The 25,313-nt window shown below is 41.8% G+C and overlaps 3 protein-coding genes and 1 pseudogene across 3 annotated transcripts; 1 reads left to right on the top strand and 3 right to left on the bottom strand.

Annotated features, from left to right (window-relative positions):
* Positions 1-1,257: 1,257 nt before the first annotated feature.
* Positions 1,258-3,605, bottom strand: LOC139383240 (asialoglycoprotein receptor 1-like). The gene is made up of 6 exons (XM_071127685.1): positions 3,401-3,605; positions 3,101-3,217; positions 2,736-2,999; positions 2,366-2,529; positions 1,732-1,871; positions 1,258-1,543 (listed from the first exon to the last, which is right to left on the bottom strand). The coding sequence occupies exons 1-6, from the start codon at positions 3,525-3,527 to the stop codon at positions 1,375-1,377; spliced, it is 981 nt and encodes a 326-aa protein (XP_070983786.1). The 5' UTR covers positions 3,528-3,605; the 3' UTR covers positions 1,258-1,374.
* Positions 3,606-3,740: 135 nt separating this feature from the next.
* On the bottom strand, positions 3,741-5,772 carry LOC139383241 (C-type lectin domain family 10 member A-like). Its single transcript, XM_071127687.1, has 6 exons — positions 5,639-5,772; positions 5,185-5,301; positions 4,734-4,997; positions 4,486-4,649; positions 4,128-4,267; positions 3,741-4,008 (listed from the first exon to the last, which is right to left on the bottom strand). The coding sequence occupies exons 1-6, from the start codon at positions 5,718-5,720 to the stop codon at positions 3,843-3,845; spliced, it is 933 nt and encodes a 310-aa protein (XP_070983788.1). The 5' UTR covers positions 5,721-5,772; the 3' UTR covers positions 3,741-3,842.
* An 8,947-nt stretch (positions 5,773-14,719) lies between these two features.
* LOC139383242 (serine/threonine-protein kinase Nek9-like) lies at positions 14,720-20,703 on the top strand (annotated as a pseudogene).
* A 740-nt stretch (positions 20,704-21,443) lies between these two features.
* Positions 21,444-22,030, bottom strand: LOC139383581 (zinc finger, C2HC-type containing 1C). The gene is made up of 2 exons (XM_071128155.1): positions 21,783-22,030; positions 21,444-21,674 (listed from the first exon to the last, which is right to left on the bottom strand). The coding sequence occupies exons 1-2, from the start codon at positions 22,005-22,007 to the stop codon at positions 21,444-21,446; spliced, it is 456 nt and encodes a 151-aa protein (XP_070984256.1). The 5' UTR covers positions 22,008-22,030.
* Positions 22,031-25,313: the final 3,283 nt, after the last annotated feature.

Below are 25,313 nucleotides of genomic sequence, written 5' to 3'. Positions count from 1 at the left end.
GAAACTCTGGGGGCAGTATTTCATTTTTGGATGAAAAACGTTCCCGTTTTAAACAAGATATTTTGTCACGAAAAGATGCTCGACTATGCATATAATTGACAGCTTTGGAAAGAAAACACTCTGACGTTTCCAAAACTGCAAAGATATTGTCTGTGTGTGCCACAGAACTAATGCTACAGGCGAAACCAAGATGAAATTTCATACAGGAAGTGAGACAGATTTTTGAGGCGCTGTGTACCAATGTCTCCTTATATGGCTGTGAATGCGCAAGGAAAGAGCCTACACTTTCTGTCGTTTCCCCAAGGTGTTTGCAGCATTGTGACGTATTTGTAGGCATATCATTGGAAAATTTACCATAAGAGACTACATTTACCAGGTGTCCGCTGAGTGTCCTCCGCCGAAACTATTGCGCAATCTCCAGGTGCGAGCATTTTTCCATTTTGAACAGAGGAGAAACCAAACTGTCAGGAGTGACTTATCATCGAATAGATATGTGAAAAACACATTGAGGATTGATTCTAAACAACGTTTGCCATGTTTCTGTCGATATTATGGAGTTAATTTGGAAAAAAGTTTGCGTTGTTATGACTGAATTTTCTGGTTTTTTTCTCAGCCAAACGTGAAGAACAAAGCGGAGCGATTTCTCCTACACAAATAATATTTTTGGAAAAACTGAACATTTGCTATCTAACTGAGAGTCTCCTCATTGAAAACATCTGAAGTTCTTCAAAGGTAAATGATTTTATTTGAATGCTTTTCTTGTTTTTGTGAAAATGTTGCCTGCTGAATGCCAGGCTTAATGGTATGCTAGCTATCAATACCCTTACACAAATGCTTGTTTAGCTATGGTTCAAAAGCATATTTTGAACATCTGAGATGACAGTGTTGTTATCAAAAGGCTAAGCTTGAGAGCTAATATATTTATTTCATTTCATTTGCGATTTTCATGAATAGTTAACGTTGCGTTATGGTAATGAGCTTGAGGCTATAAATAGGATCCCGGATCCGGGTTTGCTCGTAGCAACAGATTCCCTTAAACAGATCTTCTGATATGTCAGAATTCTCCATTGACTTGTCTGTCTGCTGTCTGCCAATATTGAACTAAAACAACTGTCTACTCATTCTCTCTGCCTGTGGATGATTTGTTTTGTCATTGCCCTATGTCAATGCTTCATGTGAATACTGTGAAGCCATTGGTGGTTTGAGTGGAGGGAGGTGTGTGTGTGTGTGACAGAAATATCCTCAAACAGCCAGTGATGTATTATAATTGCCCAATATTAATTTAATTTACTTTTGTTATATACATTTTCATTTAACATGTAGTGTCTTTGCATATGACAACACTCATGAGACAAATTATTACAACTTTAATTCCTAGGCTGCCTTTGCTTTCATTTCACATATCCATTTCAGTGCATATCTACATGGGGCATCGTTCCAAGTCTTCATGGCATCCCAAGTCGCCTTGGGATGGTTTTTGGAGTAAATGGCTGCACAGTCCTCGTTATTCATATCGTCGTTAGGCTCCCCATCTGCCCAGTATCTTGAACAAAGGTCAAGGTAAATTTTTATACAATTTGTCTATCTCCATACCATGCCACAGCAGATACGTTAAACTTATGTTAATCAGAGTCTACATGGCGCTGATATTAATTAATAGGACAGTAGTAATAGTCAATGGTAATACTAGCTACTAAACAAACCAATTCCAATAACTTGTGTAGCTCTTACCCCTGAGTCAGTTCAGTCCCATCAAGCCATGCCCAGGTTCCCTCTTTATCCTCTTCCTCCTTCAGTCCAATCCAGAACCCTGTTAGGTGCCAGGATCCTGAGCTGTATCGTAATGCTTGTATTGCCTTATTGATAAACTCCTGAGCAGACACACACCACACATACAGAGAGAGAGAGAGAGAGAGAGAGAGAGAGAGTGTCAAACCTTTACCATGTAAAGGGGTCTATTCCATGGAGTGGGACATTAACATAATTCCACTTAGAGAGACATTCCATAGAACTGATGAGAATGCTAGAATGTTCTACTCAATCTATGCTAACCTGGTATGTACTGTATATTTTCTTTAACACATTGTGGAAGTTACACCATATTTAAAAAATATATATTTAACCTTCATTTAACTAGGCAAGTCAGTTAAGAACAAATTCTTATTTACAATGATGGCCTACCCCGGCCAAACCTGGACGACGCTGGGCCAATTGTACGCCACCCTATGGGACTCCCACTCACAGCCGGATGTGATGCAGCCTGGATTTGAATCAGGTACTGCAGTGACATGTCTTGCACTGAGATGCAGTGTCTTAGACCGCTGCGCCTATCGGGAGAAATACGGAATATATCCAAATAACTTACCTGCTTCTCTTCACTATTTATTATTGCCAGGTCAGCTCCTTTTTTAATGCAGCTATCTCTGCTTCTGTCCCACGTTTTCAGAGGAATGGAGTTCGACAAGGGAAAGTAGTAACACACCGAGTTGAGCAATTTCCATCCTGGCAAACAACGGCCGCAGCTTTCCACTGTTATAAAATGAGATGGAAAACATTGAAACATTACTTTTGTTGTAACGTGACAAATGCAGGCCCCCATATAAGCATGCACTGCTGTTTCAGATCTCCAGAGTGGGATATTATCAAAGCAATTATTTTGTTATGAACATCTACCAATAATAAATTCCTCAATGTCTCTTCTAGATACAATATTGCATAGGATACAAAAGTCTCACCAAATTCAGTGACGCTGGACTGCAACGCCACCTTCTGTCCCTGAAGGCTTTCAACCTGCCTCTGTAACTCCATGCCAGTGTGTTTGGCACTCCCTAGCTGCCCGCTGGTTTTGTACACGTTTTGGAGCTCTTTCTGCAACAATGTCAAGGCCTCCTCTTTGGCATGGATCATGTTACTGTGGGTGGCTCTGAGTTGCTCCAGCTCACTGCTGACATGTGTCAAGTTCTGATATAGTGGACCGTACTTCTCACTGACTTTGCTGTCTGTGGGGACCAAAGAGAGACCTAACATCACTAGAGGAAGAGGACAGAATTATTCATTTAATTATTTAAAGCAGAGTGAAATGATAAAGGACACTACTCACATTGGACCCCCAGACCAATGTCAATGACCAGTAGAAGAGCACTGAGCATGCCCAGACTCACTGCAACCAATCGATAGAATTGAAAACTCTGCCCATCTCTCACCATGAATATGGACACTGGACAAGGGACAATTTTATCAAGTATTACCGCAATAAGCTTTGGGTTAATCCACAGGATTTTTGTGACATACCTGTATTCAGAATTACATTCTCAAATCTACAATCTGTCACCAAGCTCCTGGATTGATATTTTATAGGAGAGCAGTTAGTCTCTTGATTTTCCGAAAAAGGTCACTGTACCTTGTTGTTGGTCTTGTCTGTTATGGAGAGGATGTCCATCTGTGCTGAAATCATCCTGACATATCAGCTCATTATATGTTCCCTTGAATCCTTTCAACACATTGTTTGATATGTCAGAATTCTCCATTGACTTGTCTGTCTGCTGTCTGCCAATATTGAACTAAAACAACTGTTTACTCATTCTCTCTGCCTGTGGATGATTTGTTTAGTCATTGCCCTATGTCAATGCTTCATGTGAATACTGTGAAGCCATTGGTGGTTTGAGTGGAGGGAGGAGTGTTTGTTTGTGTGTGTGTGTGTGTGTGTGTGTGTGACAGAAAGATCCTCAAACAATCAGAGATGTATTATAATTGCCCAATATTAATTTAATTTACTTTTGTTATATACATTTTCATTTAACATGTAGTGTCTTTGTATATGACAACACTCATGAGACAAATTATTACAACTTTAATTCCTGGCCTGCCTTTGCTTTCATTTCACATATCCATTTCAGTGCATGTGTACATGGGGCATCGTTCCAAGTCTTCCTGGGATAGGTTTTGGAGTAAATGGCTGCACAGTCCTCGGCTTTCTTATAATCATTCGGCTCCCCATCTGCCCAGTACCTTGAACAAAGGTCAAGGTTCATTTTTAGACTATGTAATAGGTAATAAGACAGTAGTAATAGACAATGGTAACACTAGCTACTGAACAAACCAATTCCAATGACTTGTGCAGTGCTTACCCCTGAGTCAGTTCAGTCCCATCCAGCCATGTCCAGCTCCCCTCTGTGTCCTCTTCTTCCTTCAGTCCAATCCAGAACCCTGTGTTGTACCTGACTATTGAACTGTATCTTAATGCTTGTATCGCCTTACTCATAAAGTCCTGAGAAAACACACACACACACAAACAAACACAGACAAAGAGAGAGAGTCATGCACAAACAAGCTGTTGAACTAGGTTGGTTAAATGATCAATAATGCCAAGTTTGGAACAGTACTCACTTTCCCAATACAATGCCCTCAGAGTCACACAAAATATGATAATAAACATCACGCTCCCAGTTACAGGAACAAGATCCGCACTGCCGGTCCATGCCTTACCTGCTTCTCCCAGCTATCTAACACAACCAGGTCAGCTCCATAACTTAAACAGTCTTTTCTGGCCTCTCCCCAGCTTCTAGACTCAATGGCATCAGAAATGGCAAAGTAGTAACATGTTGAGTTCAGCAGATCCCATCCTGGCAAACATAGGCCACAGCTTACCTCTGTAAAGACACATTGGATGTTTGTTTTTTGACTAGTCAGTAGATCAAATCCTAAATTGGGTGTCTCACAAAAAGTTATCTCACCAAGCGAAGATATTTGGGACTGCAGCTGCGTCTTGTCCTTGCGAAGGCTCTCAATCTGCGCCTGAAAGTTATCGTTGCTGGTCGTCTGTTGCTGTAATGCTATCTCTAGTTGGTGGAGGCTAGTGAGCTCTCTGTGTAACTTTCTCTGGGCCTCCTCTTTATCATGAATCACATTGTTCTGGACAGCTCTGAAGTGCTCCAGCTCACTGCTGATCTGTGTCAAATTCTGATAGAGTGGAAGATGACTCTCACTGACTTTATTACCTGTGGGGATCAAAGAGGAACCCAATATCACTAGGGAGAAAAAAAACACCTTTCGTAAACAAAGTAGTACATTTACGTTTTTTCTATGTAAACAACAGGACATGCATGCTGCATTGACATGTACATCGAGAGTGAGAGATTACTATACTTAGTGTTGAGTCTTGTCTTTGGACATGGTTATACTCACAGTATACTCCCAGGACAATGGCAACAACCAGTAGAAGAGCACTAAGTGGCCCCAAACATATTGTAACCAATCGGTAATGTGGAAAACTGGGCCCATCTCGTACTGTGAATGTAGATACTGAAAGGGATCATTTCCGTCAGTATCAGAGTGTCGAGGTTATAAACAAGTTATAAACGGTCCACAAAATAGTCATGTTTTCACTGAACGACTTCAGTGAAACATTCTAGACAGCTTACTAAAAGGTATGATTTGCACAAACTGGATCAGGGTTACACTTTTAGAGATGGGCAGTGTCAAAGACCACATTGTCGCAAAGAGCTTTTCTAAAGCCAATTCAAAAACACACTAAAACAAAAATGTACAGTCACATTACGCTGAAGAAAAAGGTTAACGCATTGACTTAATATCTAAATCCTATTATTTTATACTTGAAAATTGTATTTGTTTATGGTACCTGGTTTCTGGTCTTGGCTATGATAGATGGGAGCTTCATCTGTGTCAAACCCATTTTCGGTATATTTCTCGTAATTCTCCATTGAATTGTCTGCCCTGTTAAAAATGTTCCAGTTAGTGGGGATGGTCGTATCTCTCTGTGGAGTTTGTTCAAACATTAGACTGTGTCAATATAGTGTGTGTGTGTGTGTGTGTGTGTGCGTGTGTGTGTGTGAGTGTGTGGACGTGTCTATTTGCGCAATGACAGGATTGACTTCAGAGATACAGTGATTGTAGAAAGGGGTTACGTGATTTTGACAGTAGCTTACAGGCATCTCGGTGGCAAGTAAAATTCTATATTTCATATTAAAACACACCTACTGTAATATAAATACAGTATCAAAGCAAGTACTGTGTAGTGACACAGAGTACAATACCGTACTGTATTATTATACTGTAAAAAAGTCAATGCTACCGTAATCGAAATGAATGAAATCCATTGATGGCAGAGGTTTGTATTCCACAGTATTTTATTGTAATTACAAGGGATTGTTGCAAGTAGGTTGGCTGCTAGGTAAAATGTTTACAAACATTAAAGCATATGAATAAATATTTGGTGTTTTATATCACTTGCACTTCTAGAGGCCATAACAAAGGCTTCCAAACTGGCAGCGACTACAGGTCAAAACAGACCAAAAGGACATGGCAAAATGCTCAACCATTTAAGGTTTAAGACTTGCTGCCTCTCCAATCTGTCTCCTATACATTTTAAATTGATGGGGCACTATAACCACATAGGAGTTAAATAAGTACAGCATTCTCATTAATGGGTGCAAAAAAATATAGCCTCTTACAAGGGACGACTCAAAATATGTCAATGAGCCAGAAACAACAATACCATGCACCCACTAGTGCTCCAAAGTTTTTTGGGCGCTTCAAAGGTACGGTATGGGAAATCAATTCAAATCACATTGTATTTGTCACATACACATGGTTAGCAGATGTTAATGTGAGTGAAGCGAAATGCTTGTGCTTCTAGTTCCGACGGTGCAATAATATCAGGTAATCTAATAATTCCCCAACAACTACCTAATACACACATATCTAAAGGGGTGAATGAAAATATGTACATGTAAGTATATGGATGAGCGATGGCCGAGCGGCATAGGCAAGGTGCAATAGATGGTATAAAATATAGTATATACATGTGATATGAGTAATGCAAGATACACATATGTAAACATTATTCAAGTGGCATTATTTAGAGTGGCATTGTATAAAGTGACTAGTGATCTATTTATTTAAGTGGCCAGTGATTGGGTCTCAATGTAGGCAGCAGCCTCTCTGAGTTAGTGATTGCTATTTAGCAGTCTGATGGCCTTGAGATAGAAGCTGTTTTTCAGTCTCTCGGTCCCAGCTTTGATGCACCTGTACTGACCTCGCCTTCTGGATGGTAGTGGTGTGAACAGCCAGTGGCTCAGGTGGTTGATGTCCTTGATGATCTTTTTGGCCTTTCTGTGACATCGGGTGCTGTAGGTGTCATGGAGGGCAGGTAGTTTGTCCCCGGTGATGCGTTGTGCAGACCGCACCATCCTCTGGAGAGCCTTGCGGTTGAGGGCGGTGCAGTTGCCGTACCAGGCTGTGATACAGTCCGACAGGATGCTCTCAATTGTGCATCTGTAAAAGTTTGTCAGGGTTTTTGGTGACAAGCCAAATTTCTTCAGCCTCCTAAGGTTGAAGAGGTGCTGTTGCGCCTTCTTCACCACACTGTCTGTGTGGGTGGACAATTTCAGTTTGTCCGTGATGTGTACACTGAGGAACTTAAAACTTTCCACCTTCTCCACTGCTATCCCTTCAATGTGGATAAGGGGGTGCTCCCTCTGCTGTTTCCTGAAGTCCATGATCATCTCCTTTGTTTTGTTGACGTTGAGTGAGAGGTTGTTTTCCTGACACCACACTCCGAGTACCCTCACCTCCTCCCTGTAGGCTGTCTCATCGTTGTTGGTAATCAAGCCCACTACTGTTGTATCGTCTGCAAACGTGATGATTGAGTTGGAGGCGTGCATGGCCACGCAGTCGTGGGTGAACAGGGAGTACATGAGGGGGCTGAGCACACACCCTTGTGGGGCCCCAGTGTTGAGGGTCAGCGAAGTGGAGATGTTGTTTCCTACCTTCACCACCTGGGGGCGGCCCGTCAGAAAGTCCAGGACCCAATTGCACAGGGCGGGGTTGAGACCCAGGGCCTCTAGTTTGATGATGAGCTTGGAGGGTACTATGGTGTTGAATGCTGAGCTATAGTCAATGAACAGCATTCTTACATAGGTATTCCTTTTGTCCAGATGGGACAGGGCAGTGTGCAGTGTGATGGTGATTGCGTCATCTGTGGACTTCTTGGGTCGGTATGCAAACTGAAGTGGGTCTACCTTGGCCGGTAAGGTGTAGGTGATATGATCCTTGACTAGTCTCTCAAAGCACTTCATGATGACAGAAGTGAGTGCTACGGGGCGGTAGTCATTTAGTTCAGTTATCTTCACCTTCTTTGGTACAGGAACAATGGTAGCCATCTTGAAGCATGTGGGGACAATAGACCGGGATAGGGAGCGATTGAATATGTCCGTAAACACACCAGCCAGCTGGTCTGCGCATGCTCTGAGGACGCGGCTAGGGATGCAGTCTGGGCCAGCAGCCTTGCGAGGGTTAACACGTTTAAATGTTTTACTCACGTCAGCCACGGAGAAGGAGAGGGGGTGGGGCGCAGTCCCTGTTAGCGGGCCGTGACGGTGGCACTGTATTATCCTCAAAGCGGGCAAAGAAGGTGTTTAGTTTGTCTGGAAGCATGACGTCGGTGTCCGTGACGTGGCTGGTTTTCTTTTTGTAGTCCGTGATTTCCTGTAGACCCTGCCACACACATCTTGTGTCTGAGCTGTTGAATTGCGACTCCAACTTGTCTCTGTACTGACATTTCGCTTGTTTGATTGCTTTGCGGAGGGAATAACTACACTGTTTTATATTCAGTCATATTCCCAGACCTCTTTCCATGGTTAAATGCGGTGAAGCGCTTTCAGTTTTGCGTGAATGCCGCCATCCGTCCACGGTTTCTGGTTAGGGTAGGTGTTAATAGTCACAGTAGGTACAACATCTCCAATGCACTTCTTTATAAACACACTCACCGAGTCAGCGTATAGGTCGATGTTGTTCTCTGAGGCTGACCGGAACATATTTGTTTGTCCATTAGGGTGTGCAGGGTGAATACGTGGTCTATCGTATGATAATTTGGTAAAAAGCCAATTTGACATTTGCTCAGTACATTGTTTTCACTGAGGAAATGTACGAGAATTGGACAGTGCTGTTAGATTTTGTTGGGTATTAATGCGCACTGAGATCTACAGAAACACAGTCTAAATAAAGATTTATGAAGTTTGCTTCTGCCCACAGATTTTGCGCTGCGCCACCATTCAGATCTAAGCACTAGTAACTTGAGTGTTTCCGGGTCTTTAATGAATGCATAGAAATGAAAAAGATGGACTCCTTGTGCTGTGGCACAGTCGAGTGAGCGCTACTGTCAGCTTCCAAAATGTACATTTAGTAAAGTGGGTGTTTAAACTGTAGATATCTTATTTTCTGTATACATTACTATCAGAGATCAGGGGAGATGGTTATTGTATTACTGCGCATTAACAACGTCCAAAGGTTTCGAAAGACCAGGCCAAAATATTTGCAAGTATCTTGGTAACTAGCAAACCAACAACGTTGTTGCACACTATTGCTGTGGGATAATTTTTTTGAAGCAGTCGTAACTATGATGATGTAAGTTTCTGTATTTATTTTCTATTTTCCTGTCGGATTCTATTTCATTGTGTTCTTGAACGTAGTCCTGTCTTTCATTTTTGTTCATTGATTTAACCTGTGTTAGTTACTCACCTGGTCTCATCAGCTCCTTATTTAGTTCAGTTCATTCTGTTTGTGCCTTTGTGAGGTATTGTTCGTTTTGACTCTACTAAGCCTTTTCCTAGTGCGTTTGTGGAAACCAGGTATAGCCTTCAGTCCTAGTTTTGATTCACTTAGTGTTTGCCTACCTGTGTATTTTTAATTTGACCTTTATTTAACTAGGCAAGTCAGTTAAGAACAAATTCTTATTTTCAATGACGGCCTAGGAACAGTGGGTTAACTGCCTGTTCAGGGGCAGAACGACAGATTTGTACCTTGTTAGCTCGGGGATTTGAACTTGCATCCTTTCGGATGACCTTTGCCTGCCTGTGACCACGATTCCTGCATTCTGCGAAGGCGAAATAAATACCTGCCGCGCTCTGCTCGTGAATATACACCTTTTTGTCCTTGAGTATTCATTACATAAGCTCCCTTTTACTGATACAATGTATAGCAGTTCTCTGTACATTCTACTCCCCCCAAAATGTTATTTTAAATTAATAGGAGTTTGTTTACGCAATTGATTTGTAAATAGTTTGCAATTGTTAGGCCTACAGTTGTGTTCCGCTTATTATACTCAAAATGTCACTGGAAGACTATGAAAGGCATTTCGCCTCACTAAATTCATATTCTGTCAGTGAATCTTTCGCCAGTGGGCGATCGACGTCAGAATACAACAGCAAGGAAGAAAAGTTACATTACATTCCAATCTGGATCCTTGGAAAAGGGGCATTTGGCGAAGCAGACAGAGGTAAGCAGGTCAAGCACTATTTCTATCATTCACACACGCACACACCTCTGTTCTGTCAGAGCAAAATGCATAAAAAATGTACTGGCCTGTTTTATTAGTGATCTACAATAGCTTTTCCTGCATGCTGAGTGAGTCTCCCACCAAACCTGGCCATTAGCCTCTGAGATGGCCAGTCTACTTTAGTTTTCATACCCCAGTGAGAAAGGCTTGCGAGAGAGCTGAAGATCCATTACATTCCCAAGCCGTTTGACAAAACTGCTATTATTCACGTTGCTCAAGAGTAATAGTGTAAGGGCATGGTTTGTATTTATTTGATCCTAGTAGGAAAACAACAACCTTTTGTAAATGTCAAACCTTTGTTTACTTGCTGAAAGAACAGTTTGTTTGATTAAAGCCTATATCATGTATAGTACATTATTAGGGATATACCCTGTTTTATCTTGTTATTATTATCTTATTACTCTATTACATTTTATAATAGCAGAAGCACAATGGGAAAAATTAAATTAATTACATTAATATTTTAACTTTGAGTAAGTAATTGCAGTGAAGTCTTGTTGCCTGAGGTCTCTTGGGGTGTTATTTGTTGTAGCCTTCAAAGCGAAAGTGTTTCTGATCTCATCCTGACCTCTCTCTGTCTGTCCCCTGTCAATCACTCTACAGGACAACTCTCTGGTGTGGAAGGAGGCGGACTTTAACTGCCTCTCAGATAAAGAGCATAAAGATATCACAAATGAGATCAGCATCCTCTCCATCCTACAGCACAACGTCAACAGCCTACTTCAAACATTTCATGGACAAGGATACTCTGCTCATTGAGCTTGAATATTGTAATGGTGAGATATGGCTTCATCTTATCACTTGAATGTGGTGTATTTGTATGAAATACACATGGGATATTAAAGCTGTGTTATTATGTGTCCTTATTAAATGTGATACATTGTATGACGGGATAATGATATTGGCTCAACTGAAATATGATTGCCCCAATTGTAATGGTCTGGCAGTTAAAGTAGCAATTGAAAGGGACCACTATCTATTCAATTTCAGGAGGAAATCCTTTTTATAAAATCAACCAACAGAAGGGGAAGGGGAAACACTTCACTGAGGAGGTATGAAAGTGAAACACAACCTGATGTAAGGGTGTATTGTACCTACAGACACACAATGGCTCTGCCTTTGTTCTAGATAAGAACAATTGTGAACATTCAACTTCATCTTTTCCCTGCCAGTTTTTAATATCTAAAACATCTTAAATTCCCCTAGGTTGTCATATGGTACCTGTACCAAGTTACCTCTGCAGTGGCTCACATTCATAAGGCTGGTATCCTGCAGAGGTCAATTCCAGGGTTGGGTCCAAACTTTCCTCAATGTTTGTGCTATGAGCTGCTTTGATTATTTGTATTGTATGTAAGCTGTGTTGGTTATGAATACAAAAGTCCTTATTAGGTCTGGTCACAGTTTTCTTTTTTCTGACCTATTTTATTCTTCTCTTGAAGGGATTTCAAGATGCTGAAATCTTCCTAACTAAAACAAACCTTATAAAGTTGTGTGATAACAGTGTAAGTATTAGCCTGGAAAGCTGTGCTTTTCTGGTGTTATGTTGACCATGTAGATCTCAATTACGTAGTGCTGAATGAAATGAACACACAGTTATTATAGTTACTGCAGAGCTGATTACATTCATTGAACAGATTTGGTGGGCAGACTGGATACTCAAACCAAATCAAGTCCAGATAGCAGTGTGGTTGTTCTGTCCCTTTGTGGGCATACAGTGCATTGCGAAAGTATTCGGCCCCCTTGAACTTTGCGACCTTTTGCCACATTTCAGGCTTCAAACATAAAGATATAAAACTGTATTTGTTTGTGAAGAATCAACAACAAGTGGGACACAATCATGAAGTGGAACGACATTTATTGGATATTTCAAACTGTTTTAACAAATCAAAAACTGAAAAATTGGGCGTGCAAAATTATTCAGCCCCTTTACTTTCAGTGCAGCAAACTCTCTCCAGAAGTTCAGTGAGGATCTCTGAATGATCCAATGTTGACCTAAATGACTAATGATGATAAATACAATCCACCTGTGTGTAATCAAGTCTCCGTATAAATGCACCTGCACTGTGATAGTATCAGAGGTCCGTTAAAAGCGCAGAGAGCATCATGAAGAACAGGGAACACACCAGGCAGGTCCGAGATACTGTTGTGAAGAAGTTTAAAGCCGGATTTGGATACAAAAAGATTTCCCAAGCTTTAAACATCCCAAGAAGCACTGTGCAAGCGATAATATTGAAATGGAAGGAGTATCAGACCACTGCAAATCTACCAAGACCTGGCCGTCCCTCTAAACTTTCAGCTCATACAAGGAGAAGACTGATCAGAGATGCAGCCAAGAGGCCCATGATCACTTTGGATGAAATGCAGAGATCTACAGCTGAGGTGGGAGACTCTGTCCATAGGACAACAATCAGTCGTATATTGCACAAATCTGGCCTTTATGGAAGAGTGGCAAGAAGAAAGCCATTTCTTAAAGATATCCATAAAAAGTGTTGTTTAAAGTTTGCCACAAGCCACCTGGGAGACACACCAAACATGTGGAAGAAGGTGCTCTGGTCAGATGAAACCAAAATTGAACTTTTTGGCAACAATGCAAAACGTTATGTTTGGCGTAAAAGCAACACAGCTCATCACCCTGAACACACCATCCCCACTGTCAAACATGGTGGTGGCAGCATCATGGTTTGGGCCTGCTTTTCTTCAGCAGGGACAGGGAAGATGGTTAAAATTGATGGGAAGATGGATGGAGCCAAATACAACAATCCAACAAGACAATGATCCAAAACATAAAGCAAAATCTACAATGGAATGGTTCAAAAATAAACATATCCAGGTGTTAGAATGGCCAAGTCAAAGTCCAGACCTGAATCCAATCGAGAATCTGTGGAAAGAACTGAAAACTGCTGTTCACAAATGCTCTCCATCCAACCTCACTGAGCTCGAGCTGTTTTGCAAGGAGGAATGGGAAAAAGTTCAGTCTCTCGATGTGCAAAACTGATAGAGACATACCCCAAGCGACTTACAGCTGTAATCGCAGCAAAAGGTGGCGCTACAAAGTATTAACTTATGGGGGCTGAATAATTTTGCACGCCCAATTTTTCAGTTTTTGATTTGTTAAAAAAGTTTGAAATATCCAATAAATGTCGTTCCACTTCATGATTGTGTCCCACTTGTTGTTGATTCTTCACAAAAAAATACAGTTTTATATCTTTATGTTTGAAGCCTGAAATGTGGCAAAAGGTCGCAAAGTTCAAGGGGGCCGAATACTTTCGCAAGGCACTGTAAGCCTGCTGTATTTGTAGTCGGCTCCATCCATGGCTCTTTACTCTGCCACAGGGACATGACTTCGGTTTGGAGGCAGGTGTGAAAAGTGGTAGCAGCCAGTGTACAGCTAATTGTAACCACGAGCAGTGCCATGTGTCTGTATGGATAGCTAGAGTATACTGTATGACATAATGCATATATTATAAACAGAGTAGCAGTAGCGTAAAAAGCGTAAAAAGAGGGGTTGGGGGGGCACACAATGCAAATAGTCCGGGTAGCCATTTGATTACCTGTTCAGGAGTCGTATGGCTTGGGGGTAAAAACTGTTGAGAAGTCTTTTTGTCCTAGACTTGGCACTCCGGTACCGCTTGCCATGCAGTAGCAGAGAACAATGTATGACTGGGGTGGATGGGATCTTTGACAATTGTTAGGGCCTTCCTCTGACACCGCCTGGTGTAGAGGTCCTGGATGGCAGGCAGCTTAGCCCCAGTGATGTACTGGGCCGTACGCACTATCCTCTAGTGCCTTGCGGTCAGAGGCTGAGCAATTGCCGTACCAGGCAGTGATGCAATCGACGTTGCAACTGTAGAACCTTTTGAGGACCTCAGGACACATGCCAAATCTCTTTAGTTTCCTGAGGGGGAATAGGCTTTGTCGTGCCCTCTTCACGACTGTCTTGGTATGTTTGGACCATTCTAGTTTGTTGGTGATGTGGACACCAAGGAACTTGAAGCTCTCAACATGCTCCACCACAGCCCCGTCGATGAGAATGGGGGCGTGCTCGGTCCTCCTTTTCCTGTAGTCCACAATCATCTCCTTAGTCTTTGTTATGTTGCGGGATAGGTTGTTATTCTGGCACCACCCGGCTAAGTCTCTGACCTCCTCCCTATAGGCTGTCTCGTCGGTGATCACTGTCGTCTGCAAATGTAATGATGGTGCCTGGCCATGCAGTCATGGGTGAACAGGGAGCAGTGGGGAGCTCCAGTGTTGAGGATCAGCGTGGCAGATGTGTTTAAAGGTGAAAGCAGTGGCCAGCATGTGTGTGCAGGGGAGACCCACTTTTCTGTGGTTACCATGGAGAAATAGCTGCACACTTGGGCTGTGAGTACCATGTTCCTATAAGTCCAAGGCAGAAAAAACATTTTGAGCACTTTAAAGTTGTTTTTGTTGATTAAACATGTGCCCTTTTGATGTTGTGGTTTCATGTGTGTCCAAGATGGTGGGCCAGCTGGGCCATGGGGCCCAGGCCTCGTACCAGCAGCCACACAAGGTTGAGAGGCTGCAGGGAAAGGCCATCTGTCAGGTCGCTTGTGGAGCTGATTTCACTGCCTGTGTCACTGGTGAGTGGTCTGTCTGTGTGGAGCACTACTCCAGTAGAATAGGATGTTTACAGTGGGAGGGCTCGGTTTCTGTCTTTTTACAACTCAGATACAATTCAGACAGATTTGGTCTAGTTTGACAACATGCTGTTTCGTTTCAGATGAGGACCTGATGTACATGTTTGGTTCTGACTACTACAGCTGTATTGGAGTGGAGAACGAGCAGGGCATGTAGGTGCTAGAGCCTGTGCTGTTGGAATTCTTTGAGGTGTGGCCTGTCAGGCAGGTGTCCTGTGCAGACAACCATGTGGTGGTGCTGACCCACAGGGGAGACATCTACTCCTGGGGCTGTGGAGAGCCCGGTATGTACCAGAACAGCGTATACTGAGCTACACAGCAGTACTGTATGTCTACCACCATGCCTCCCTCAAGCTCCATATCTGTTGTCCCACCTTATCTTGCCAGTAGATGGAGCTATGATGAAGGACATAATTCATTCATGAAGTTGGCCTTTTCCTCAGTCTTGGCCAGGACTGTGAGGATGACTTTAACTCCCTCATGCAAGTAAGATCCTGCCCTCTAGTTTCCAGCAGAGAGCTTGAACATATCATTTAATTCTGCTCATGGGGAAAGGGGCAATGACGTCTCAATTTCATCATCCAGACAAATTCATGAAAATGTGTTTGAATGCACCATTTAAATCGATAGGAAGCATAATGTTGTGTATCGTCTGGCGTTCACAGGTGGAGATTCCCAAAGGAGCCAGTATCTCATCTGTGGCCTTGATGGAACCTTCTGGCAAAGGTTTGGCCTGTGGGAACAACAATCAACCTTGGAGTCTCTGGCCTCAAACCTTCCTGGAGAGGTACAGCATCACACTCAACATACTAGGATCCACTCACAGCCTCTTCTCATTGCTTTAAAATAAGGAATAATGCAATTAATGGTGGAGAATTTAAGTTTTCTTCCTTCAATATCAGGTCTACCAGAGGATAACATACACTATTACACTCACTTTGGTCAAGCAGCTGGCCAGGTATAAGATCAGAGTCATTTCTGCTGGGAAGACCCACACTGCTGCCATCAACTGTACAGCTACCAGACTCTTCTCTCTTTTTTTCTGATCCCCAATTGAAAGTATGTAGAATTTTATATCAAGACATGGTTCTGACTGAACTCTGACCTTGCAGGCTGATGACCTTTGGCTGCAAAAAATTATGGTCAGCTTGGTGTGAAGGACTTCAAGAAGCACCAGGGCATCTAGCTCTTGTTGGGGTCTTTTGAGGGAGGGTAGGTGGTCAGCAAAGTGTCCTGCGGACACGCCCCCATTTGCAGGGTCAGAAAAACAACTAAACTTCAACATTCTCTGTTGCAGCATGTTGTTGAATATGCTGTTTAATGTGTGTATGCAGCTTAGAGTTGTGGTGCTTGTTTTTTTTCTTCGCTTTATTCTGTTAGCAGGGAGTCCTCTGCTCTGAGCTACAAAAGTAGGACTCAATCTAATGGAGAGTACCGGTAGATTCCCTGTTTAGGTTCTGGAAGGATATTGGCTAATCTCTTATCCTTTCAGACAGTCAGATCTTTGCCTGGGGAAAAGCAGGAAACGGATGCCTGGGAATGCTTTACCACAACCCATTTTAGGCTCCCTCCACCATGTGCCATACCACTCCTGTCACGGCTGGCACACCATTCTCATCATGGGTTAGCCACTAAACTTCTGTTCTAACACCAGCTAATAATTTATTGAAAAATACAGTTGAGATTGATTATGTTCCCTGTTTACAGAAAAGGTTCTCAACTTTAAAACTATCTGCTCAAACAGCAGTGGACTTTTAATTGGCAGTGGTAAGTAAGATGGCCATGGTCTCTCTGGTTACTTCATCATTACATTCACAATCTGAACAGGTCAATAGTTTTATACCAGTTTGGTACTGTACTGACCACATGGTGTGTCCTGGTGTTTGTCGGTTCACACTAAGGCCTGGGCCAGGCCTCTACCTCCACTGTGGATCTGGAGAGTGAGCCAGGGCTACATGAAGGGTGATTGGGGGGGGCACTAAGGAAGATGACACAGACGAGTGACACATCAAGACCTCCATAACGTCTCTGACGAACCAGACTTGCGACAGCTCTTGCCCTGTCTGGCTGCGCCATGTTTGTACTCAAAACAACAAGCATAATAAAAGCCTGAACAAAGAGGGTTATGGCCACTGAATGTTGGTGTCCCTCCCTGTCCATCCTCCCTAACAGGAACTACAGGATGCAGAGTTCATCCTGATTCCAGAGGCTGAATACCTGGCCCACTGGCTCCTTCTTTCTCAGAGCGTCACACTGCTCTATGATGACCTGCAGGAGGTGAAGGCTGCTGCCGCCACTGAGAAAAGCCTCTCGGTTATGACAAACGCACTTGACTACATCCCCAGTGCTAATATCTCAACCTAACCAAGTGTTATTTCTTTAGACCGCTCGTATGGGCTGTGAAGGGGTCAACGGGTTGGAGGAGGCAGGAGCCTGTAGAAGGGGAGGCACCAACTTGCTCCAGAGCAAGTAATGTGCAAGATAACCCCTTACACACATTGTTACAGCACAAGGCTAGTTGAGACAGTATTCTGGTGCAGTTGCTTGTTTGTTCTGTGTTTCTCTGTAGTTGTTGCCATTTTATTTTACAGTTTCGAGAGACAGTCAATCACGAAGAGGCACCAATCCAGTTGCTACAGAAGCAGGTAAGCATTACTCACTATAGACTAGTGGTACCTGGGTCAGTTGTTTGTTCACCTGCCCCTGCTCACAATTGCAAATCATTTTTTATATATGATTAAGTGAAAATCTGAGGCCCCACACTTGACCCTAACCCACAAATATAAAAAATGCGCCATAGGCTACAGTCAGAAGGTAGAACGTTTTTTGACAGGGGGTGGAGGATTGTTTTTTGCGTAATTTATGTTTCTTATAATTTCTGACATTTTAGTAGGCTATTTGTTAGTCAACTTGTCTATAATTAGATGTGTGCAGCTTCTCTTCTGTCATTATATGTTGCCCTAGAAGACTAAATAAACACTTGCTCACTAGAATAATGTCATAAATGGTAGAAGGAAGGCTTCAATCTAGTTGACATTGGTAAAGTTGTCTCTGTCATCTCTGCTTCTTTTGCAGAGCAAACCAAACATGTTTCTGATCAGATTTCAGTTTGGCTTGGATGCGTCTTTTATGTGGTGGAAATACAATCAGCTTGTATGATTCTGATAAAGATAGATACCATCTGTAGAGGTGCTAACTGCACATTCACATTCAAGATGATGACACCTTCAAGATGATGAAATACATTGTATTTCTCCACTCCAGTTGTCGAGTCAAAATGTACATTTGGTGTGTCAATTTGCTGCAAGAAATATTAAAACTGTGGTTACAGACCTACAGTCAGTTTCCATCTAACCCATCTGAACAGTAGGCTACAGTTCCCTTGACGTGCCATAGGCCTATTTGAAGTCCCGTCTTGTGACTGTCGAATTTGTGTAGCGCCTCACAATCATCACATATAACATGCTATCATTGTCTTTTAAAAATATATATATTTCATCTTTATTTAACCAAGTAAGCGAGTTGAGAACAAGTTCTCATTTACAACTGCGACCTGGCCAAGATAAAGCAAAGCAGTGCAACACAAACAATACAGTTACACATGGAATAATCAAGTCAATAACACAATAGAAAACAATAAGTATTTTACCACTTCACCAAATCTTTCCCAAACAACTTTTCTGGCCCCTCCCTTCTATTTATTTTCAACACCATTTCACAGCTTATCTCTTATTGAATTAAACTCTGACATTGGCCTTTTTCTCTTAGTGGATAGACATGAACTTTTTCTGCCCATTCCCAAAAGCTTTTGGCGATCAGTGTGCAGGCTATTTGGCGCACATAAAGCTTAGGCTTACGCACTAATGCCTGATAGAACCTCAATGTAGCCAATAGGCCTAGGTCACAGGAGGCTGGTGGCACCTTAATTGGGGAACGGGCTCTTGGTAATGGCTAGAGTGGAATTGCTGGAATGGTATCAAACACGTGGTCTCCATGTGTTTGATGCCAATGGTATTGTTGTATGCCATTCCATTGACTCCGTTCCAGCCATTATTATGAGCCGTCCTCCCCTCAGCAGCCTCCACTGGCTTAGATATAAATGTAACATTCATTGATTTTGTTTCTGTATGTTCTCTTTATTCAACCCAGCACCTGTAGTGATCCCTGTAGGCAAAGTTGTGTATTAACACAGACTCAAGTCCCTATGCTAGACTGATTAACTCCATTGCTATGCAGACAAGTTTTATCAAGAGTTCTCTTTCATAACAGTTCAGTGACCAGCTCAAAGAGAACGAGAGACTCTGATCAGCAATCAACCATCTGACTCTGCGCAAAGCAGGAACTGAAAAGAACTGCAACCACCAATCCGATCACAGGCCTGTGGCAGGACAGGGAGGAGCCTCCAACCATGATGGGGACAGATCTGCTGGGGCAAATCCGTGAACAAAAACTGTCCTATCCTATATGCAATGAGTTGCGGTGACCCTGTGGGAAAAATAGTATTATATTTGAGATTCTCCAAAGTAGCCACCCTTTGCCTTAATGACAGCTTTGCACACTTTATACACCTGTCATCACTGAGTGTAGCTGAAATAGCCAAATCCACTCATTTGAAGGGGTGTACACATACACTGTATACACACACAAAAGTATGTTCCAATGTGAATTTCAAGTACTTATTTTTTGTTAATTTAATTTCGAAAGCCCTGAGCCCTGTTCTTCATATGTGATGCTGCAAAACTAAAAGCCTAAATACTATTTCAAATAGCCAAAGGTATACCAAATATTGTCTCTCTTACATCTAATTTACCAAAGAAGTATTTAGTGTTAACATTTAAGTATTTACAATCTTGTGTATTTCATATGATGATCAGCTTGCTATTCTGTATCTGGAAAAAATGGTGTATGAGGTTCACTTTTACATAACTCAAACTACTGATTCAATATAGACAATCATTTATTTTTATTGCCTTAAGATGATAACCTTGAATTTGTTTTAACTAGTATTTAAGTGGAGGAAATTGTCATTTTATGGGTAATCTTCCTTGTGTAAAAGGTGATGTCATTAGTACAGTTCTCTTCCTAGAATGTAGAAAAGCTTGTTTTCGTAAAGTTAATGGTAATATTTTGTTTTTTCTATTAAATGTTTTCTCAACTGTTTCTTTTTCAGGTTTATATTGTCTTTGTGTTCATCCTGTTTTTGAGTATTGATTCATCCTTTTGACACTATTTGTGAAAGGTGTAATATTCACATTGTATATTTGTTTACTCTGGGTGGTGTGTGTACAGTAAGTGTGTGTTTTACGTGTCCTTTACCAACGGCTTGCAACTCTTGGTTGGTGTGCAGTTAATTGATACAGTACACAACACTGGTGCAATTTCCTTTATCAGTGCAAGAGAACGTACTTATTCCTTAGTGCTTTGCATACTCTTAAACCAAGAATTGTGCACAAATAGAAAGAATAGGCTATGCTTTTTATACAGTTTGTTTAATGTTGAAATATTACACCTATACTGTATTTTTGCAATATTTTTTTCTTCCAATGGCTTAGCTTAGTTTAGCTTAGCTTAGCTTATGCAACATTATAAAATGGCGTGGGTGTACCGCTACAGTGGTCTTACGTTCCACCATTCATAGAGACACCTTTGTGTTATGCTTCATGTAAAATACATTTAGACCCATTTTGGTCAGATGAATTTTGAAATGAACTAAACACTATAGACAGAGCAAAATGTATTTTTTTTATTGTGCTTCAAAATCCACCAATTGTTCTCGTTGGTTTTCATTTTCTTTGAACCCTTTTGCAGTCTGTCAATCTTGTTCGGCAGTATCTGATACTGTATTGCTACAGTATTTACAATTTAGACATGACATCTAAACAGTTTAGTTCCCCCCCCACTTCAAAGGCAGTGTGAAAAATGTGTAAAAACTATACAATTCAAAATGTTATTTTGAACAAACATGTTATTTTAAACTAAATACTCTCATACTAAACCACAACGCCATACTTGTACATTTTGCTCTATAATAATGTAAGTTAATGCAGAGGCTTTTAGGTAACACATTGCATCCGGGTTTTAGATTTAACATCTGAAACCCTACCTCTTCAAAAGTGTATTAAATAATCCCATAGCACCCCCCCCCCCCCCCCCCCCCCCCCCAAATGTTTTACAATTTTATATACAAAATAATTGCCTTTTGTGAACTAACATTCGCTCTTGACTTTTTCCCCCCTACTAGCACTGACTTTGCTGATAGCTACTTTATTGAGGAAAAATGTACTTATTATAACTGAGATATGTGGTTGTCCCACCTAGCTGTTTTAAGATGAATGCACTAATTGTAGGTCGAGCTTCTGCTAAATGACTCAAATGTAAAATGTAGTTTTGAATGCTTTTTTATAAACATCATTGCAAATTAGTTGGTTTTGTCAGCGGCGGTGGCGGGGAGGTGGAGGGCGACTCTTGATGTTCTGGCACTTGGGGATATGTCGCTCTGCTGGCCCAGGGGCAAATCGGCGGGCACAGTGAGGGCAGGTCACATAATCATCATTGTCTTGGATAGGTGGTTGGGGATGCAAAGCACCTGTTGCTGGAACATGGGCTTGGCGCAGATTACGAATGAATGCCTCGTGTTTCTGCCTCCAGTTGCTCTTCTTTAGCTGTAAATCAAGCCAAAATCATATTAACCAGGGTTCAGAAATGGCATGAGAAATGAGAAAAAATACCATTATTTCCCCAAGTTAAAGAAATTGGGGAAAAACTCTTACCTCAGGAGACTTGGTTCTTGAGTTGGTTTTCATGAACTCTTCCAGGTCAGTTCCCTTGGCCCTGTACTTGGAGGAGTCAAAGACTTTGCGGCTGGAGCGCTGCATCCTCTCACAGACCTGAAGGTGCTTCTCTAGTCTCTCTGCAGCAAATTTTCTGTGGCAAATCCTGCAAGGGATGAGCTGGAGGCAAGCATTGTCAGCACTCTCCACTGGGCTGAGTTCCATTTGCAGTAGCCGACTTGACTGGCGGTGAACCGAGGGTGATGTGTGGGAAGCTTCTCGAGATATTTTTCTACAATTGATGCTACTGCGGCTCCCTGGCACTGATCTATGTGCAGTTTTAAGCTGTCCCTCCTGATCCAGCCCTCTATGAAATATGTCACGCTCCTTCCTCTTATCATCAGCTGAAACATACCTCTCTCTAGAAGACCTTTCCCACTTATACTCCCTCTCCCAGTCTCTTTTCTTCTCAACCTTCTCCCCATTTCGTTCTCTCTCTTTCACTTTCTCCCTCTCCCACCTATTCCTCTCAAATATTTTCTCCCTCTCCCAATTTGTATCCTTTTCATTCTCCCTTTCTATAGCCCTCCTGCTCCACTCTCCATTTTTCTCCCTCTGTTGCTCTAGGTCCTTCTCAGCCCTCCTGTCTCTACTCCACTCTGGCTTGTTCACAATTTCCCTTTCCATTCTTTCCAACCTCTCCCACTCTTCTGCAAGTGCCCTCTTCTTCTCTCTTCTCTCCCTATTTAACTCTTCTTTTTTCTCTCTCTGCCACTCAATATCCTCCCGGCTTTTATTCCTCATCATCAACCTCTCCCTCCTTTCCATCTCGTGAACTCTCTCCTTTTCCCTTCTCTGCTCAGCTGAGGACACCTTGCTCTCGATCCACTCCTTTTCTCTTTCCACTGGTCTCCTAATATGCCTCTCTGCCCTCTTAGTGTTATCACCTGAGACAGTTCTCTCCCTCTGCTGCATTTCTCTCACTTTTTCCTGAGTTTTCAACAGCTTTTCCTGAAGTATTAGTTTATCCATTTCAATTTTCCTTGCCATCCTCCGCTCATAATCCAGCCTCTGCTGCTCTCCCTTTGATCGTTTGTACCCAGCAACCCTTCTGCTGTTTGTGTTCTCTTCCAATGATGGTGAAGGATCCTCAACCGGCCTTCTATGGCTTATTATGCCACTTCTTCTATCATACTCTGAATGATCATGTGGTGGTGAGGGAAAATACGGAGGGAGTCTTTGAAACTCATTAGGTTTACAAGCTACCTCGTCATTACTCAACCTATCTATGATTAGAGTTCTTTTATGGTAAACAGGCTTCAGTGAAAATGCCTTGTCCACTCCATCTGCTTTCCCCCCAGACACACTATCACCTGGTTCTTCAGGGTAAACATATTTTGTCCTTGCTGAGTTATGTGTTCTGCTTTGGGAGGAATATTTGGATTGATGAAATGTATCTTGGGAATACTGTTGCTGCCATTCATTCATGGCAGTCCTGTCCCTTGGTCTATGATCCTCAAAAGGTTGCTCTCGAAGGCTGGTCTGATGTTTCAAAGGGTGATGCAAAGCTCTTGAGCGGTCCTTCACAGGTGGGAGTTTTTCCAATATCACTTCTTTATCCAATAAAAGAAAAGGGTCAGGGTGAGGATGCTGAGCCATTTGCAACCGATGCATAATTATACCCCCAAAGAAATAGCTGATTAGGGGTTGATTTTACTTGTTGAGAAGATGAGGCTTAGCTAGCTAACTATATGACTTAGCTAGCTAAACGTTACATGAATTGACTCACCAGCTGCTCTCCTTCTTGAATTGGCAGATTTCTCTTTGTGATTCTCTTTCAGCATTTCACTACAGCTTAGCAATGGCTACTCCAAGACATGACTACTTATCTTCTTTAAAATTAGGTTGTGAATATCTCCAAAATGTTGACAGAAGTAGCAACATGCACACACTTAGCACCTGTTTTGTTGGTATCAGTTGCCTAGAAACAAAGTATTTTGTTAACGTTTTCTGATTGGTGCAGTGCTGTCATCCGGAAGCATTGACCGGATGTTACGAAAAATAGCTGTCTGAATGAAAATCTCCAAACTGCCAAACCATTTTGGAGGAAGCTGAGCTAAGGTATGATTTAGTAAACTAGCTATATAAACAATGACAATATTATGCGCTTGTTCTAATTGCACTGATAAGGGGTAAATGAAGATCACAGGTTAGCAAGCTAGCTAGCTACAGTAATGAAAGTGGAGGCTAAACTAGCTTTGGGACACAACACAGGGAGTCTGTACCAAAGCTATGGCTAAGCATGCTGTTTTGGTGAAGCTTTATGTAAGTAACCTAGTTACATCTGCAACTAGCTAACTACAATAAATAGGTCGTCTCTAGGCAGACCGCAATCTTCCCTAGGCCTGGGATGTCTGAGACTAATAAATAGGTATAACAAAGTAAAACAGCTAGATTGGCCAAACTATCTAGGTAGCTACTCGCATTTGTGTTGAATTGAACCCTTCAAAAATATTGATATAGATTTTTTTGCTTTTCATTAAGACAGCTGGGATGTCTACTGAAGAGATGATTTCAGTAGATTATGAAATATTTGGGAGAGTTCAAGGTGTATTTTTTCGAAAATACACTCAGGTAAGAATACAATACATAAGCCATTATTATGATTTGTCATTTGAAAGTCATGTTTCATACCTATGCTTAGTAACACATGGTCAATTAGCAGGCTGACTGTCAGTCAGTAGATTGGACATGCGCATACTTTCATTGCTACTCATTTATGTTTTCAGCTGTATGATGTGCTTCATTTAATTTCTTTGTCACTCAGTCATGCTAGCAGGAGTAAGCAGCCCTGGCCTGGAGGTCCTGGCCAAGACACATCAGGGGTTGTAGTGCTGAGCTGGAATAAAAAATATGTATACCTTGTGGCTCTTCAAGGAAGTACTCCTGAGTAATGATGACCTCTCCTTCTGCCATATTTGGTGGTGTTTTTCAGGCAGAGGGGAAAAAGCTAGGTTTGGTCGGCTGGGTGCAGAACACAGAGGCAGGAACTGTGCAGGGGCAGCTTCAAGGTCCAAGCAACAAGGTGAGACAGATGCAGGATTGGCTGAAGTCCACTGGGAGCCCCAAATCACAAATCATCAAAGCAGAGTTCAAGAATGAGAAGAACGTCAAGAGTTTGGATCACTCAACATTCAAAATAGTTCGCCCTTGAATTTATTTCATACAGTATTACATTCCAAACTAACGTGTGAGATATACTTGTTATTTAAAATGAGGATTGTTTTGTTAGAGTTCTTGAAATGGAAAGCTTTAGAAATGTACTGTAAATAATTTAAACTTATTTAAATGTATGTTAGGCCTTAACTCTGAATTGTGTGTTAATGTGTAATATTTAAAATACAACTAAAATAAAATATTTAACACAATTTAATTGTATATTTCTTGCATGATGATTTAAGGCGTGTTTGATCTTGCTTCACACACTAAAATATTCAGTCCTCTAGGAACATGGTCTTTCATGCCTTCAGG

Source organism: Oncorhynchus clarkii, chromosome 25 (assembly GCF_045791955.1).
Source record: "Oncorhynchus clarkii lewisi isolate Uvic-CL-2024 chromosome 25, UVic_Ocla_1.0, whole genome shotgun sequence".
NCBI classification, from domain to species: domain Eukaryota; kingdom Metazoa; phylum Chordata; class Actinopteri; order Salmoniformes; family Salmonidae; genus Oncorhynchus; species Oncorhynchus clarkii.
Note: the sequence above shows the minus strand (reverse complement) of the source record. Positions and strands in the feature narration are given on the sequence as shown.

Bases quoted from the DNA above. Each gene is read 5' to 3' on its own strand.
- LOC139383240 (XM_071127685.1), bottom strand. From the start codon at position 3,527: ATGGAGAATTCTGACATATCAAACAATGTGTTGAAAGGATTCAAGGGA. The intron at 3,000-3,100 runs GTGAGTAGTGTC...TGGTCCCCACAG, and splicing joins CATTGGTCTGGGGGTCCAAT to ACAGCAAAGTCAGTGAGAAG. The intron at 1,544-1,731 runs GTAAGAGCTACA...CCTTTGTTCAAG, and splicing joins GGGACTGAACTGACTCAGGG to ATACTGGGCAGATGGGGAGC.
- LOC139383241 (XM_071127687.1), bottom strand. From the start codon at position 5,720: ATGGAGAATTACGAGAAATATACCGAAAATGGGTTTGACACAGATGAA. The intron at 5,302-5,638 runs GTACCATAAACA...GATCCCTTTCAG, and splicing joins TAGCCAAGACCAGAAACCAG to TATCTACATTCACAGTACGA. The intron at 4,268-4,485 runs GTAAGGCATGGA...GTGTTTTCTCAG, and splicing joins TAGATAGCTGGGAGAAGCAG to GACTTTATGAGTAAGGCGAT.
- LOC139383581 (XM_071128155.1), bottom strand. From the start codon at position 22,007: ATGGAACTCAGCCCAGTGGAGAGTGCTGACAATGCTTGCCTCCAGCTC. The intron at 21,675-21,782 runs GTAAGAGTTTTT...CTTGATTTACAG, and splicing joins CAAGAACCAAGTCTCCTGAG to CTAAAGAAGAGCAACTGGAG.